Source organism: Octopus bimaculoides, chromosome 5 (genome assembly GCF_001194135.2).
Source record: "Octopus bimaculoides isolate UCB-OBI-ISO-001 chromosome 5, ASM119413v2, whole genome shotgun sequence".
Taxonomy (NCBI): domain Eukaryota; kingdom Metazoa; phylum Mollusca; class Cephalopoda; order Octopoda; family Octopodidae; genus Octopus; species Octopus bimaculoides.
The window spans coordinates 22,432,608-22,447,633 of NC_068985.1; the positions used below are offsets into that span (position 1 = coordinate 22,432,608).

At 36.1% G+C, this 15,026-nt stretch overlaps 1 protein-coding gene across 1 annotated transcript in view; it reads right to left on the bottom strand.

The window, feature by feature from the left end:
* LOC106883086 (heparan-alpha-glucosaminide N-acetyltransferase) overlaps nt 1-15,026 on the bottom strand; it is a 44,693-nt gene that overhangs the window by 25,300 nt on the left and 4,367 nt on the right. Inside the window, exons 2-3 of the mRNA XM_014933978.2 lie at nt 4,949-5,106; nt 1,887-1,999 (exon numbers count right to left, since the gene is read on the bottom strand). Coding sequence (XP_014789464.1) covers nt 1,887-1,999; nt 4,949-5,106 — 271 coding nt within the window. The remainder of the gene's footprint in view (nt 1-1,886; nt 2,000-4,948; nt 5,107-15,026) is intronic.

Sequence of the window (15,026 nt, forward strand, 5' to 3'; positions counted from 1 at the left end):
TATTCTTATTCTAGCAGCTACACTTTCAGCGCACCCACCCCCACTACTAACTTGGTCGCCCAGATAGCGGAAGCTATCAACTACCTCTAGTTTTTCACCCTGGAATGAGATAGAAGTTGTTTCCTGTTTGTTTGCAGTCTTTATTGCACCTGAACATCTGCCACAAACAAAAACTAACTTGCTAGTTAACCTGCCTTTGATGTTGCTATATATATATATATATATATATATATTTTCATATGTATGCATTACATGCATATGTGTATGTTTTATCTATCTATCCACATGCACACAAGTCAAAAACTTGGCTCAATGGGTGATTATCTGACTACACCAAAACAAATCAATCTCCTGATGACACCACATCTGCAATAGTTCAAGCATACTAAAAGAAGGCTACTTAATGCTGGAAGTTACATGATTGCATGGTCTCCTCATGGTTTGCCCTCTCTGCAATTACATAGGACTTGCACCAGATGTCCTCATGTACCACACATCTGATAGTGGACCTCATCGCATTGATCCATTTGTGATGGCTCACGACGACCCACAAGACCTGTTAATGGTAATGCCCTGGACTTGCTGGTTAAACTCCGCTATCCTGATGATGCCTGACCATTGACAATGTTCTTTGTCTTGGGCACAAATGACACATTCTCAGCAGAATCCTCCAGATATTTTATAACTCTGCACACAAAAGGATTTTGCTATAATCAAGAAACTGGCAAACACCAAGTCACTGTAGTTGGCAGCTCTGAACATGCTATAACAGATCATTTCTTGTGTCAGATGGGAATCTGTATTGTCAATGCTACTGATACACCTGAACAATTCAAAAATTATTTTTGGTGCATGTTGTATATCACAAATGAAGTTCTTTATTTTAAGTGGTTTAACTATGTTCCTCTGAACAGGTAACCCTTGGACTTATTCTATCTACCAGTGTGTGTTCATACACATACATACAAACACATATACACATACCACTCGTAATTCAAAACATGTTGAAATCTAAAATGACAAAAATAAAAGAAGATCAATTACTATATCTCTTAATGCTGTCTTTCTCAGAAAAGTAATAAAACAATAAGAAAATGTACACCTACAAATGACACAAATAACAGGGATTGGGGGGATGGAGTGTGTGTGTGTGTGGGGGGTAGTAGATTTATTTGTTCTATCAATATTCTTTATCGTTTTTATTTCAAATGAGTAAAATGAAACATCTGCATATGTTCTTGAAACCTGTCTTTCTAGCCACATATTATTTATCTATATTGGCAAATCATCATCATCATCATTGTTTAACATCCGCTTTCCATGCTGGTATAGATGGGACAGTTTGACATGGAGCTGGCTAGCAGGGAGCTGTCCAGACTCCAGCTGTCTGCTGTGGCATGGTTTCAATGGCTGGATACCCTTCCTAACGCCAAACATTTAGCAGAGTGTGGTGGGTGCTTTTTACATGCCACTGACACATGTCCATTTACGCAGCACCAGCACCGGAAAGAACAAGCCTGTATGTGTGGAAGATAGTGATTTTACTTAGCTTGATGTGTCTTCAAATTGCTACATCTCTCAGTCCCTTGTTATTTCCTCAGTGAGGCCCAGTGTCTGAAGATCCTTTCTCACCATCTTGTCCCACAACTTCCCTCCACAATTAGAGCTCAGGACTTCTTTATGCAACTATCCTCATTCATACACATCACATGATCAAACCAGTGGAGTCTTCTTTCGTTGCACACAATATCTGATGCCTCTTATACCCAGTTTCCCGCTTAAATCATTTACACTGTTGTGCATGCACACAGACATTACCCATCCATAAAAAAAAAAAGCTTACTAATTAACAAGACAAATTAGAAATACATGCTGCATGTACTTACTGACATAAATCTCCTTCCTCATCCTTAATCTTAAAGTGTACAGGCCATCGAGAATCCACTCTCAAATAACATGTGGCTCCAGGGTTGATGCGGGCAGTTAATCGTAGTTTACACTGAAAAATCACAACAATCAATCATTCAGTTATATTGCTATGCATAAAAATAGCATGTCCTCCTAGGTAATATTGTACGGCTTTTGTAGCAATTGCTTTCATGCTGTCTTAAATAATAAAAATTCTTGTACATGATATATAATTAAATGGTAATTACTAACAACATGGGTCTCAATTTTTCATGAGCAATAAAATTAAAAACCCAATGACATATATGACAGCGCTATTCAAGAGAAGATTTGCGTTTTCAAACTCGGAACTGAGAAAACTGATAAGGAGGATACAGGAAGCGGTCGAAAAAGCCAGCTTCTATATATGGCTGAAGCGGGAAGACCAAATATGGCTTGAAAGTCATAACATGCCTAGGTGAGACAGGCTGACACTGAAGTGGCTTTGTGCCCTCCATTGTCAGTTAAAGTTTAGACAGTGTCATGTGACAACTTGCTGGGGCTGCCTGCTGGAGCCTAGCAGCAGGTATAAAAAAGGGGAATTTGACAGGACAATCAGTCGGACACTGACACTTGTTGATGCTGCATCGAAGAGGCCAGGGAATAGAAGAAAGAAGACATGCACCCAACACCAGAGCTGAAGACACCTCTGAAAGGGGGGGCCCCGCCACGTCAAAACGGTAGAGGAGTAGGGGCCGAAACTGGACGTGGTTCCTCCTGATGATGTCTTGAGCTAACTGGATCCTATAAAGGAGCTGTTGTGGTAGCAGACCACGAAACATGGTTGAAATTCCTCCTATGAAACACAGTTGACTTAATGGCCACTGACCACTCCAACCCATACAGCTGCTACAACTACATGTCAAATCACTCACAAATCTTCACCAGAATGACACTGTAATATAAAGTTGATATGAACAAACAAAAGCGAAATACACAATAAAATAAGCATATGACAAGCCACATTCATATCCAAATTCTGTTGTGTATCTAAGTATATTCCATTGAATATAAAAAAAAAAAAGACTTGTTCAACAACGAAGAGCCTCTTAACTGTTTCTATGCAGTTGTCAGTCATTCAGAAGCATGTTAGATAATAATATTAAGTAAAATTTCTCAGTTGCCACTCTTTCATGCCACATAATTTAACTTTGCACACTAGGGTGTGCAGGATGTTTCCAAAAGAGTCAGAAGTTTAGCATATCCAGATGCAAAGGGGAAATGGATAGCCAAGTCAAAAAATTACTGAATAAACAACCACGATTCCAATATCTTCTAGCCTTTGACCAGTGAGTGATATGATGTGGCCACAAATTACTTCATGTAGGTGTTGTAGTATGTGAAGGCACATGGTTCAGTGGTAAGAGCACCGGGCTCACAATCATGAGGTAGTGAGTTCAATTCCTGGAGCAGGCCATGTGTTATGTTCTTGAGCAAGACAATTTATTTGAAATTGCTTCAGTTTACTCAACTGTAGAAATGAACTGGGTCGTCACTGGTGCCAAGCTGTATCGGCCCTTGCATTTCCCTTGGATAACATTGGTGGCATGGAGAGGGGAGACTGGTATGCATGGACGACTGCTGGTCTTCCATAAACAACCTTTCCCAGACTTGTGCCTTGGAGGGAAACTTCTAGGATCAATCTTTACCCTTTAGGTGTTGTAATGTAATTCACCATGATAAAATTGAGATACTTTTGAAGGCCATAACATAAGAATTTAAGACTGGCTGCCCATTGGAATTCCTCTATGCTGATAACTTGTTCTTATAGATGAAACTGCAGTAGAATTAGAAATGAAATTCCAAGTGTGGAAGCAAAACCTGGAATCTTAAAGGTAATTTAGCAAAGGCCAAAGTTCTAGATGGGTAAATGGCCCTGTTCTATATGTTGAAAAGGAGTAGGTACAAATTTCATATGGTGTACTCAGTACAAACTATGGTTACACAAGAGACAGTAAAATCACAAGAACAGAGAAAATAGAATTTGTCAGTAGCAGATTTGCAGGAGTGATAAATAATAGGGGCATACAGGAAATAGATGTTCTGGAATGCTTATTTCTTGAAGGTAGTGGAGGAGGATGTGCTGAAAGAATAACTGATAGAATAAGAATTCGCTAGAGAAAGTTCAGTGGACTATTACCTCTGTTAGTGACAGAAGGCCTCTCCCTCAGGTTGTATGCTGCCTGTGTATGAACAGTATGCTATATAATTGTGAAACTAGAGCTGTGAATGCAGAGGATTATGCAAAGACTAGAAAGAAATAAAACTAGCATGCTCCAAGGATGTGCACCATCAACGTGCATGTATGACAAAGTAAAAATGTGCTGAGAGAAAAATTGGGCATAAAAGGTATCAGATGTGGTGTGCAGGTGAGAAGATTGCGCTTGTATGGTTATGTGATGTGGATAGACAAAAGACAGTTGTATAAAGAAGTGCCAATCGCTAAATGTGGACAGAGTCTGTGGTAGAAGACTCGGGAATATGTAGAACAAAGTGGTGAAGACTGACCTCAAAATATTGAGCCACTCAGAGGAGATGACAATGAACTGAGTTAAATGGTGATTTACTGTGTTTGAGAAGATCCATCCATCTCAGCAGAATCAAGGTTCTGTCAAGCTTTCTCCAACAATTCATCTTCTAACACCCATTCTGCCATCATTATTCTGTGGCACCCTATTTCTTCACTTCCCCTCCATTCAACTGTTATTCTTTGCATCTAACCCATTCCCTATCTCTAATCATCTGTCACACTTTTCTCACATAGAGCACCAACTGACACATCCACCTTTTTCTACTCCTCTGTCCTATACTGTTTCTCACATCCACCTTGTACCTTAACCTTACATCTCTCTCTCACTTTCCAGATGGGCAAGGCATGTATTCACAACTTCAGCCTTACCCTGACCCTAGTTTCTTATCCCTCAATCCTATACCTCACTCAGTTAAAGGGTCTTGTCTTCCAACAAAATTCAAATTGAGAATAATAAAACTGAGCACTAACTTTCCAACATTCTGCACTTTGAGAAAAGAAAGACAATTCTGTTGTGGATTCACTTTCAATTATTATGTTGGCTGTGTTGACTTTAGGCTTGAGTGTTTCATTTCTACAGATAGAAACTTTTTCCAAAGACTCATCCTCAAGAGCAAATATACATTGACCTGGAAAAGAATTTAGGAAAAAATATATTAAAACTAGAATTAAGAAAAGAAAATAATTTGAAAATAGGTTATCAGATAATTTTCATGATGTTCTTATGGTATACTAAATTAGCAAATAGATTAATGGTTACAGAGGAATTTAAGTATTTGAACAAGATTTCCATAAAACATTTTTCATGCCCAGATATCTCCATCAGCCTTTCTCGTTTTCCTGCTGGGGTACCCATGTTATCTCCTCTTTAGCAATGTTAACTTTACACCAAATATACTGAGTGGAGAAATTTACTGACTAAGAATACTGATTTATTTTGATTATGCATAAATGGGAAGATTTTATCAAGCTGAATTTACAGGACTTGAACTCAAAATTGAGAACAAATCCAAGAACACTAAAATATTTAGTCCAATGCCTCAACCATAGGCACAGCCTTTTTTGAATGTGTACATTAAATACATAACTTATAGTTGTTTTGGAATGAAAATGTCACCCGATTCTCAATAAGCTTAATGAAATAAATTTTGAAACAAAAGCACAAAACATTTAAAACATGTGAAATCATTTACATAAACACCAAAAGTATTAATCAATATGAATAATTTATCTAGAGAATGAGACATATGTAACATCATTTTACACTATAATATTAGTTTAGATAGAGCAAAACTAATTTCCATTCAAAATCAAATGAGATACAATTAAATAAAAAAATATTCTAATGTCATCAATTTATTTCTCCAATGAATTGACAACATCAATATTATCATAGTTGATTTCACTGGTAATGTTAAGAAACACTTGGACAGATACAACAGTGTAGTCATGGTACAAGAAATGAAGAGTGATCAAGGCACTTGAATTTCAGTGATGCAAACGCTCTTATCACTTGTAACTGAAACTGGTCACTTACACTGAAGGTGGGTATGCATGCAAAAGTGATCTATAGCTGGTGAGGAATTTTATTTATTAACATAGTTTAATGGTCAGTAGTCTTAATTTGAGGATGAGAAAGAAGACTCAGAAGACAAAAAACATGTATGAGAAGGAATGCACAGAAGAACTATGCACTAAATAACCTTTGTTATGCTGATGACATTGTGCTGGTTCCTACCAGAGACTGATTGACAAAGTTAGTCTAGTCTTTAGTAATTTTCAACAGGAAGTCAGCAGCAGAAAGACCATGATCATAGCAACCACCAGGAAACCAGAGCAGCTTATATGATGATGGCAGGTAGGGGCAGGGCCACACTATCCCATGTTGACAATTTCAAGTACTGGGGCGCTACCCTTGACTAAACAGAGTACTGCAGCCAGGAAGTCAGAGCACGACTCAGTACAGAAAGATCATTTCTGAGGTCACAAATACAATATGGAGAGATTTCACTCATTAAAGCATAATTATGAAACTTCTGAAAACTTTGGTCAGTAGCATTGTATGTGTGTGAAGCGGGACTTCTTAAGGTAGCTAACAGCAAAAGGTCGAGGCGTTTGACACACCATGCTATACAGATGAGTGCTGTGGTCAGTTGGGCAGTTCCAATGATTCGGTGATTCAGTTTTGGATTAAATGGGAGCAGACTGAAATCTGGTAACAAAGGTCAGTCAACAAAAAGTAATATTTTAGCCAAGTTAACTGGATCCAGAATGTCTGTACTCACATACTCAAGTGCTGGGTGGATGGAAAATGGGTTCATAAGCAACAAAGTTGGTGTGATGACATTAAGGATTGGACAGGGATGATCTTGGCAGAGTGTACAGCTTCAGAACCAAACTGCAGGGTGTGGTGAAAAATAGCAGTTGTGTCTGAATCACCAGACCCTCAGTCACCAAGATGTAAATATTCCTTCATTTAGAAGTAGAAAACTTGAATACAGTAAATAGCTAGACATTCCAAAAGGACATTTGGTCAACATTTGAGGTTGTAGTAGGGTCCCATTAGACATGAAAAATGATGTGGAATATTACAGCATAATCTGTCATAAGATCTAAGTGACAGGTCTATATAAAAAAGAAAGCTAAGACCAATATCAAATATAGAAGTTCAGTAAAAATGAGAGAGAAATAAGGTGAACATGTTCTATTGGATTTGATGTTAGTCAGCATGGCAGAGAACAAGTAGTCAAAGAGAGTAGCTGAATATAAAAACCATTATCCCAAGTGTGTAGAAGTGACTATACAAGTTGTTTGTGATGAAATAAATTGATAAATGAAAAAATAAAAATAAAAAATTAAAGTCTGGAAGAGAAAAATCAAGGAAGATTTTGTTTGTGAGATCTTGAATAAATGGGTCTTACAAGAAGTGTTAAAAGACCAAGATGTGCTTGAGGCATTTTACAGATCTGTACAATATATACCAACATGGAAAAAAACATACATTATGATGATGATAATTAATATTTACAGATGATACTAAGATATTTTTATCTGTGTAGTGTGCTGCATTGAAATTAGCCTAGTATATATTCTTAATTTAAATTTTACAAATAACTTCTATTTTATTATTTTCAGTGATATTTTTGTAGATGGTGAGATAATATACATTTTCAAGCTTCTGTGATCACATTCTACTCTTGCATCATCCAGATTTGTAACAATCATCTGGGTATTTCATTGCAAAATACCACTAACAAAGCACTCCTGCAGAATATTGCTCCTTGTCCGACTTGATATTTAACACACTACTGCCAGTTTTCAATAGAAAAAAAATTATATAAGAATGTAGGAGACAGAACAAAAGGGTTTATGTGATTTCTTTCTAAAAGATACCTAAAGCATAAATATACCAAACAAATGTAAACATACAAAAATTAACTAATCTTAATTAGTTGTATTAATTTTATTAGTGAAGGCATATCATATTCTAAGGAAATAGATTCAATGATAAAAATGGAGGAGGAGAAAGCTTACAATTATAGTAAATTAGCTTCCAGGTAACTGCTAAGTTCAGGCATGGCTATGTGGTGAGTAGTCTGGGTTCAGTCCCACTATGTGGCACCTTGAGCAAGTGTCTTCTGCTATACCCCAAGCCTGACCAAAGCTTTGTGAGTGGATTTGACAGATAGAAACTGAAAGAAGCCCATCATGTATATCTGTGTTACTCTTTCCTTGTCTAGACACTGCATGATGGTTGTAAATGAGTGTGTCTTTTCCAATCTTCCATGGAAACATGCCTGGTTGGGGGGGAAATATTACCTTATGTAACATGTGAGGGTTGGTGACAGGATGGGCATCTGACTGTAGAAAATCTGTGTCAACAAATTCTGTCAGACCCATGAAAGCAAGAAAAAGTGGATGTTAAAATGATGATGGTGATAATCATTTCAAACCCACAGGGAACAACTTTTATAAAAACTCAGTTGATATTATACTCTAAATATGTGAACAGATGAGATACAGAACAAATATATTTAGAAACTATGCCATAAAATAAAAAAAGAGGAAATTACAAAACTTGTTTCTAATTGAAGACAAAAATTTATGTAACAAAATTATAGAAATGGAAGAATATGTTAGTGGCATAGACAGGGAGCAGCAAAAACAAAAGGATAAAAGTAAATTTTAAACAGATGGACAGAATACATTGGGAAATGCTTTAGAAGTGAAGCTAAACAAACTGTGCCCTTAGAATACAAATAACCTTCAACGTATTATAATAGCTGAACCAGGAATAAAGGAAAATAGCAAACATAACGAAAGAAATATAATGAACTCACAAACATAAAATGAAATATGAAATAGCAAAAGTGATAAAGTATTTCATTAAGAATATTGGTTTCAAATTTTTGGCACAAAGCCAGCAATTTTGAGGGAGGGGATAAGTCGATTACATCAACCTTAGTTTTTAACTGGTACTTAATTCATCAATCCCAAAAAGGTGAAAAGCAAAGATGACCTTAGTAGAATTTAAACTTACTACCATTATATACTAAGAAGATATTTTAACTATTTTTTTGTTTTTTATGCATGCATGGTAGTCTCATTTTCATAAAATGTGCTCAGCAGTCCATGCTATGTAAGTAAAAATCCCAACACTTTATGGGTTAAATGTTAAGAGCAAAGACCTTTGACTCACTATAAATAGGACTGAAACTAAATTAAAGTTGAATCAAATTTATTCTACCAGCTCATTGCTGGTAGAATCATTAATCTTTCAGAGAACATTCTTAGAGGCATTTCTTCCAGTTATTTACCTTCTGAGCTTGAATCCGACCAAGATCAACTATGCCTTTCAGGGTCAATAAAATAAAGTACCAGTCAAGTACTAGGGTCAATGTAATCAACTCACCCACTCCTCACAAAATTGCTGGGCTTCTGCCAAAATTAGAAACAATTGAGTGAATATTAAACAGTGACTACATGTTTACTTATTTAGTTTGTATGACCCATGTGTTTTGATTTGACTGACTTTATCAGATCACATTCTGCAATCTGATATAGTTGTATAATAGTTATAGCTATACAGTTTACAGAATGTTGAAATTATTTTTGTTCAGATCATTTTCGTAAAAAACTCCATGATGATGTAAGAGTAAAACCAGCGACTAGCCAAATAAACTGGGAACATCAAAAGAACCCCAACATGGTCGTTTAATCAGTTAGAAATAGAAGCCAATTCTCCTACAAAGTTAACTTTACTGAATTGAAAATGTATTGTATAATATAGTCCTAGATACACAGAAGATGTAATGGTCAAGTCTGAAACACCACTTATAGGACTCCTTAATCAGAGCTGACTTAGAGTTAAACAACCAACAGAAGTCTTTAGAGTTGCATATTTTAAGTTATATATTTTGCCTAGAAGCACAAAACAGAGACACTAATAAGGTTTAAAAAACAGCAACATAATATCACAGGCAATGTCTCTCATAGTTACATCAAAATATGACAGCCTTAAAATAATTGGAGAAATGATAACAGAACTGTGCAAAAAAAAAGAAAGAAGTTAACTGATATATAACTGTAAGAACAAATTAAAACATTTCCTTTTACTCAACTGACTTACTAGATAAATATAGATAAGTCAATAAATATAATACTTTCAGGAAATGAATTGTTTCAATTAGAATCTCAATAATTATCATGAGAAGATGTTATAAAAAGGAATTAATGTATCTAGCTATGAACTAATGCAGCCCAAAACATTTTCTCAGTAACACTTGTCTTTTGTTCAATGCTCTAATGATTCTGCTAATCAACCATGTTAGAGATGAATTTTTTTTTGTTAATTTTCATATTAGTTATTGGATATTCTTTTATATATTTTGTAGATGTTAGATAAATTTTTTTATTGAAAATCAAGTTGTATACAATTTCTCTTACAAATTTTACCTGCTTGAACATGGAAACAACAAGAGAGAAAAGATGGTATAGAGACAATGAACTTGGTCAACATTGACAATACTAGACCAGCAGAGAAAACAATTATCATGAGGATGGAGACAGTTTGCACCTATTATGATGCAAATCACTTATCTCTTAACCCCTAAGCCATCTCTTTTGTACAGGCTACACTATATTCATCTTCCCTCTGAAAGGTGATGCCTGCATTATGTAGAATCATTAATGTAGTTCTCAGGGAGACTCAGCCTCATAGAATATGACAAGGCTGGTCCCTTTGAATTACAGCTACAACTCATTTTTGCCAGCTGAGTGGACTGGAGCAAGATAAACCTTCAAGTGGTTGGAAGAAAACAAAAAAATGATCTTATGTAGGGGCAGGAAAATCTTTTCAGTTGTTAGGGTCACTGTGGATGTTAATCCAGTCCTAACAGCAGCATTTGTGGGTCTCACAGATCTGGAGGCTAAGGCCCAACATAAACACCAATGTGCAGGCTGTTCTAATCAAACTGAGCGCAAGTCGAGGGCAAATACATGACGGAATAGTAATTATTTCGTCTTAGCTTTCACTGCTCATCCGAAACATGATATTTCTGCCTTATGAAATGGAACGTTTCCTTTCACTTAAAAAATGACACTCCGTCGGTTCCAATTTATCTGATCAACGAAAAAAATCGGTTTGTAAAATTAACTTGCAAGTGGCTGAGTACTCCACAGATATGCATACAATAAGGTAGTTCTCAGGGAGATTCAGCCTCACAGAATGTGACAAGGATGGCCCCTTTGAATTACAGCTGCAACTCATTTTTGCCAGCTGAGTGGACTGCAGCAAGGTGAAGTAAAGTACCTTGCTCAAAAACACAGCACGCCACAGGGAATCATACTCGTGATTTTACAATTGTGGGCCAAATACCCCTAACCACTAAGCCACGTACCTTCACTCTCTTAACCGTAGAGTAAAGGATTGAAGTGACAGAGACAGAGAAAGGAAAGCCTCAGTCATATACAATGACAATGAGACTGAAATATGATCTTTTCTAGCTTCTTTGTTTTTAACAATGAAAATGACATTTAGTAATGAATGGAGGGAAAGCCTTTCAGGTGTTTACATTTTTATTCTGAGAGTTCTAGAACGATCGACTGTTAGTTCTCTCTTCTTTCTCCCACTCCTGGTACTTATTCGCCTTCTTTCATAAGTCTTCATGTCTTTTAGTTGGGGGGGGGGAGACTGTTTTTTTTTCAGGCACGTTTAATGTTTTCTCTATAAACTACAACCCCCACTTTTTTTTTTTTCATACACAAACTAATTCGAGCAGGGTAAAAACTGTGAAAAGAGACCAGAAAAATGGGTAATATCCCTTAGAAAATGGGTTGGGGAGAAAAGTTGCCAACAGGTGGCTACACGAAATTCAACTCTATACTTTAAAGAGTATCTTCTACTGTCGCCTCAGGCCGACTAAAGCCTCGTGAGTGAATTTGGTAGACGGAAACTGAAAGAAGCTCATCATATATTTTTTTTATGCGTGTGTTTGTGTCTGTCCCCCACCACCACCATTGTTTGACAATTGATGTTGGTGTGTTTGCATCCCCGTAACTTAGCTGTTTGGCAGAAGAGACCAATAGTATAAGCAGCAGGCTTACAGGGAATAAGTCCAGGGGTCAATTTTTTGACTAAAGGGCGGTGCTCCAGCATGGCCACCATCAAATGACTGAAACAAGAATAAAAGAATACCAGAAGAACTTTCCGTACCACTAAACCAAGAAGGTTCTTTGAATATGTACAATATATTTTAAGGCTAAATAGTAATTCTGTTTATGTTTGCGTAACTGAGATATTTTGATTGGATTATAATAGTTATTGGTTTTACACTTCTTTCTATATTCTGCAATTGTCACAATATAGAAACATTTCTCATGGCACCAGCACACAATTTACAGATGCTTACATTTTTTATGTTAACTGTGAATTTTTCATAGGTCCAGCTAGTTAAAACTGAATAGAGCAGTTATTTGATTTACATTCCTTCTATATTGTCTAGTTTCGGATGAAATGAAATACTCATACTAGGCTGAAAAATGCAAGAAATGACATCCGTCTTGAATCAAGAATACAAATAGCCAAGATGAGATCACACCATAGAATATATATAACTACGTAGTTTATAAATTAATAAATTCAGAACACTGACGACTCTCTTTCTTGTACTGAAATATAACCTAGTTCATTTCACAAACAGGAACAGTATTACTGAACTTATCTATTTACACTTAATCCCTCATGGTCTCATTAAATAATGGTATTACTTTCAAGGAAAAGTTCAAACAATGATTAGAATATTTGATGGCTTATGAGGCCCACCTTTTTATTCCCTCTAAAAAAGCATCACAGAAAATCAGCCCCCACCTTATGAACACAAGGTCAAGGTTTAGGTTACTGGTCAGTGGTGGTTCAAGAAAATGTGTGCTAAAACAGAGGTACATCTTATACAAAAATTGCATTCAGAGTGTTAAAATTCATTAAAGCAGGAAGTGCATATGAAATAAGTATAACTGAAGAATGAGACTAAACAGGAAGACACAGACACAGTTTCTGTTGACTGTGCACAAGCATTGTAGGTCAAACTAGTTGTAGAGTTTTAAAATTTACAATATTCTTGTTTCTTTAACCCTTTTACTGAGGAAATCAGATATAGCCACTCAAAATTTCATTACCCTTAATTGCTGAAAGCAGTTTTATGTACCAATCAATCTTTTGCTGAGGAATGTCATGTTTGAAACTATTTTTTTTTACTGAGATATATCAAGTTTATCAAAGCAATATGACTTGCAGAAAATACCAATTCTATTTTTTGGTAGATATTTAAGATTGTTACTGAAATAACAATGAAATTTAATTTGCAGTTAAAGGATTAATTTATGTTGCCATGAAACAATAGCTTAGTCATTCAGAAAATGTCTTTTAATTCATATAGATTGAAAAAACATTTGCACATTAATATCTAATTTCATAGTAACACAATATAATAAACTTTAAACATATTTTACAGTATACCAAAATATTTAGTAAATATGCAAACTTTGCCTACCCACCCATCCATCAGCTCTCATTCTTTGTCTGTAGCTACATTATTATTTTACTGTTGTTCACTCTTTCTGTACTGCCAATCATCACCTCCTCTCTCCCAAGCCACTACTTCTATTGATATTTTTCCTCATTTTTATCACTTTTTTTCCAACTAATATCTATCATTGACTACCCTTCCATCCTTGTTCACTATTCATCTATACCCCCATCTTCTACCACACTTGAAACCTTTACTCACCCTTCCTGATCTTCCGTCCCCACTCTTCTATTCACTATGTGCCTTGAAGGTAAGCTCTGACACCACATCATTACTATATCTCTTTTTCCAGTTCCCCACCAATTATTCCCATCTACCCTTAGTCACAAACTTGTTCCTGTCCCTTTATTATACATTAACCGTTCAGCACCTAGGATAAAGCCACCTCCCTCTCTACTATAATCCCACCCAGTTAAGGGTGTTTTGTAGTCTTGTGAGTAACATGGCAATCCCACTAGTGCTGGTGCCATGAAAAAAGCACCCCACATTCACTGTAAAGTGGTTGGCATTATAAAGGCCATCCAGTTGTAGAAATAGTATTGATATAAATGCCACTGGATCTACCTCACAAATTTTTCCGTGTTTGTCAAGTATATAACAAATGAAACAGAAAAAGGAATTCATGAGATTCTTTATTAATCCCAATGATCATTTCAACCCATCTTGCAGCGATTCCTCACAGGTGAGATACTGTAAAACTGTAGTAAAACTTCAGTGCAGATGTGTCTCGTCGAGTGACTTTTCAAACAATACCTCGTTCAATAAAGTCAGTTTCCGAAGGGGTGGGGAGAGGACATTGAAACAATGATGCGACAATGCCCCACTCTAACAATTTCGAAGATAGCACCCAGAGAAAATACACAAAACACTGAAAAACTTTGGAGAGACATAAAAGAATCAATCAAAAAGCCATGAATTTGATCAAAACATCTGCAACAATATCTTAAAAGATATTTATTTATAACCTCTCAACATGAAGGAAGTCTGTTGCACGAGTTCTTCATAGAAGCAGCCAAGTTATACTTTCTTCTCCCGAATCGTTGCTATCAAATAAAGACGAACGTATGTACATGTATGTTTGCGCAATTTTTTTTCCTATTCGTTTTTTTTTTACACCTATTAGACTGTTTTTTTTTTGCTTTTTTCGTTTTGGTGACCGGGCACTAAACTAGATCTTGAAAGATGAGGGAGAAAAAAACGGATCGTGTGAAGTTTCCGACAGTCCTCTCCCCACCCCTTCGGAAAACATTTTCCCCACGAATTACATTATAATCCTAATTTGTGTCACTTAAACGGTATTTCTATAAAATTTCATTAATATATATCCATTTCCCTGAAAGTTATGAGGGAAAAATTGGATCTTGTGAAATTTCCGAAAGTCCTCTCCACACGCCCCCGTTCGTTTGCGCAAATTTTTGTTATATTTGTTGGCACTATCATGCTATTAGCTGTCAGAAGTGAAA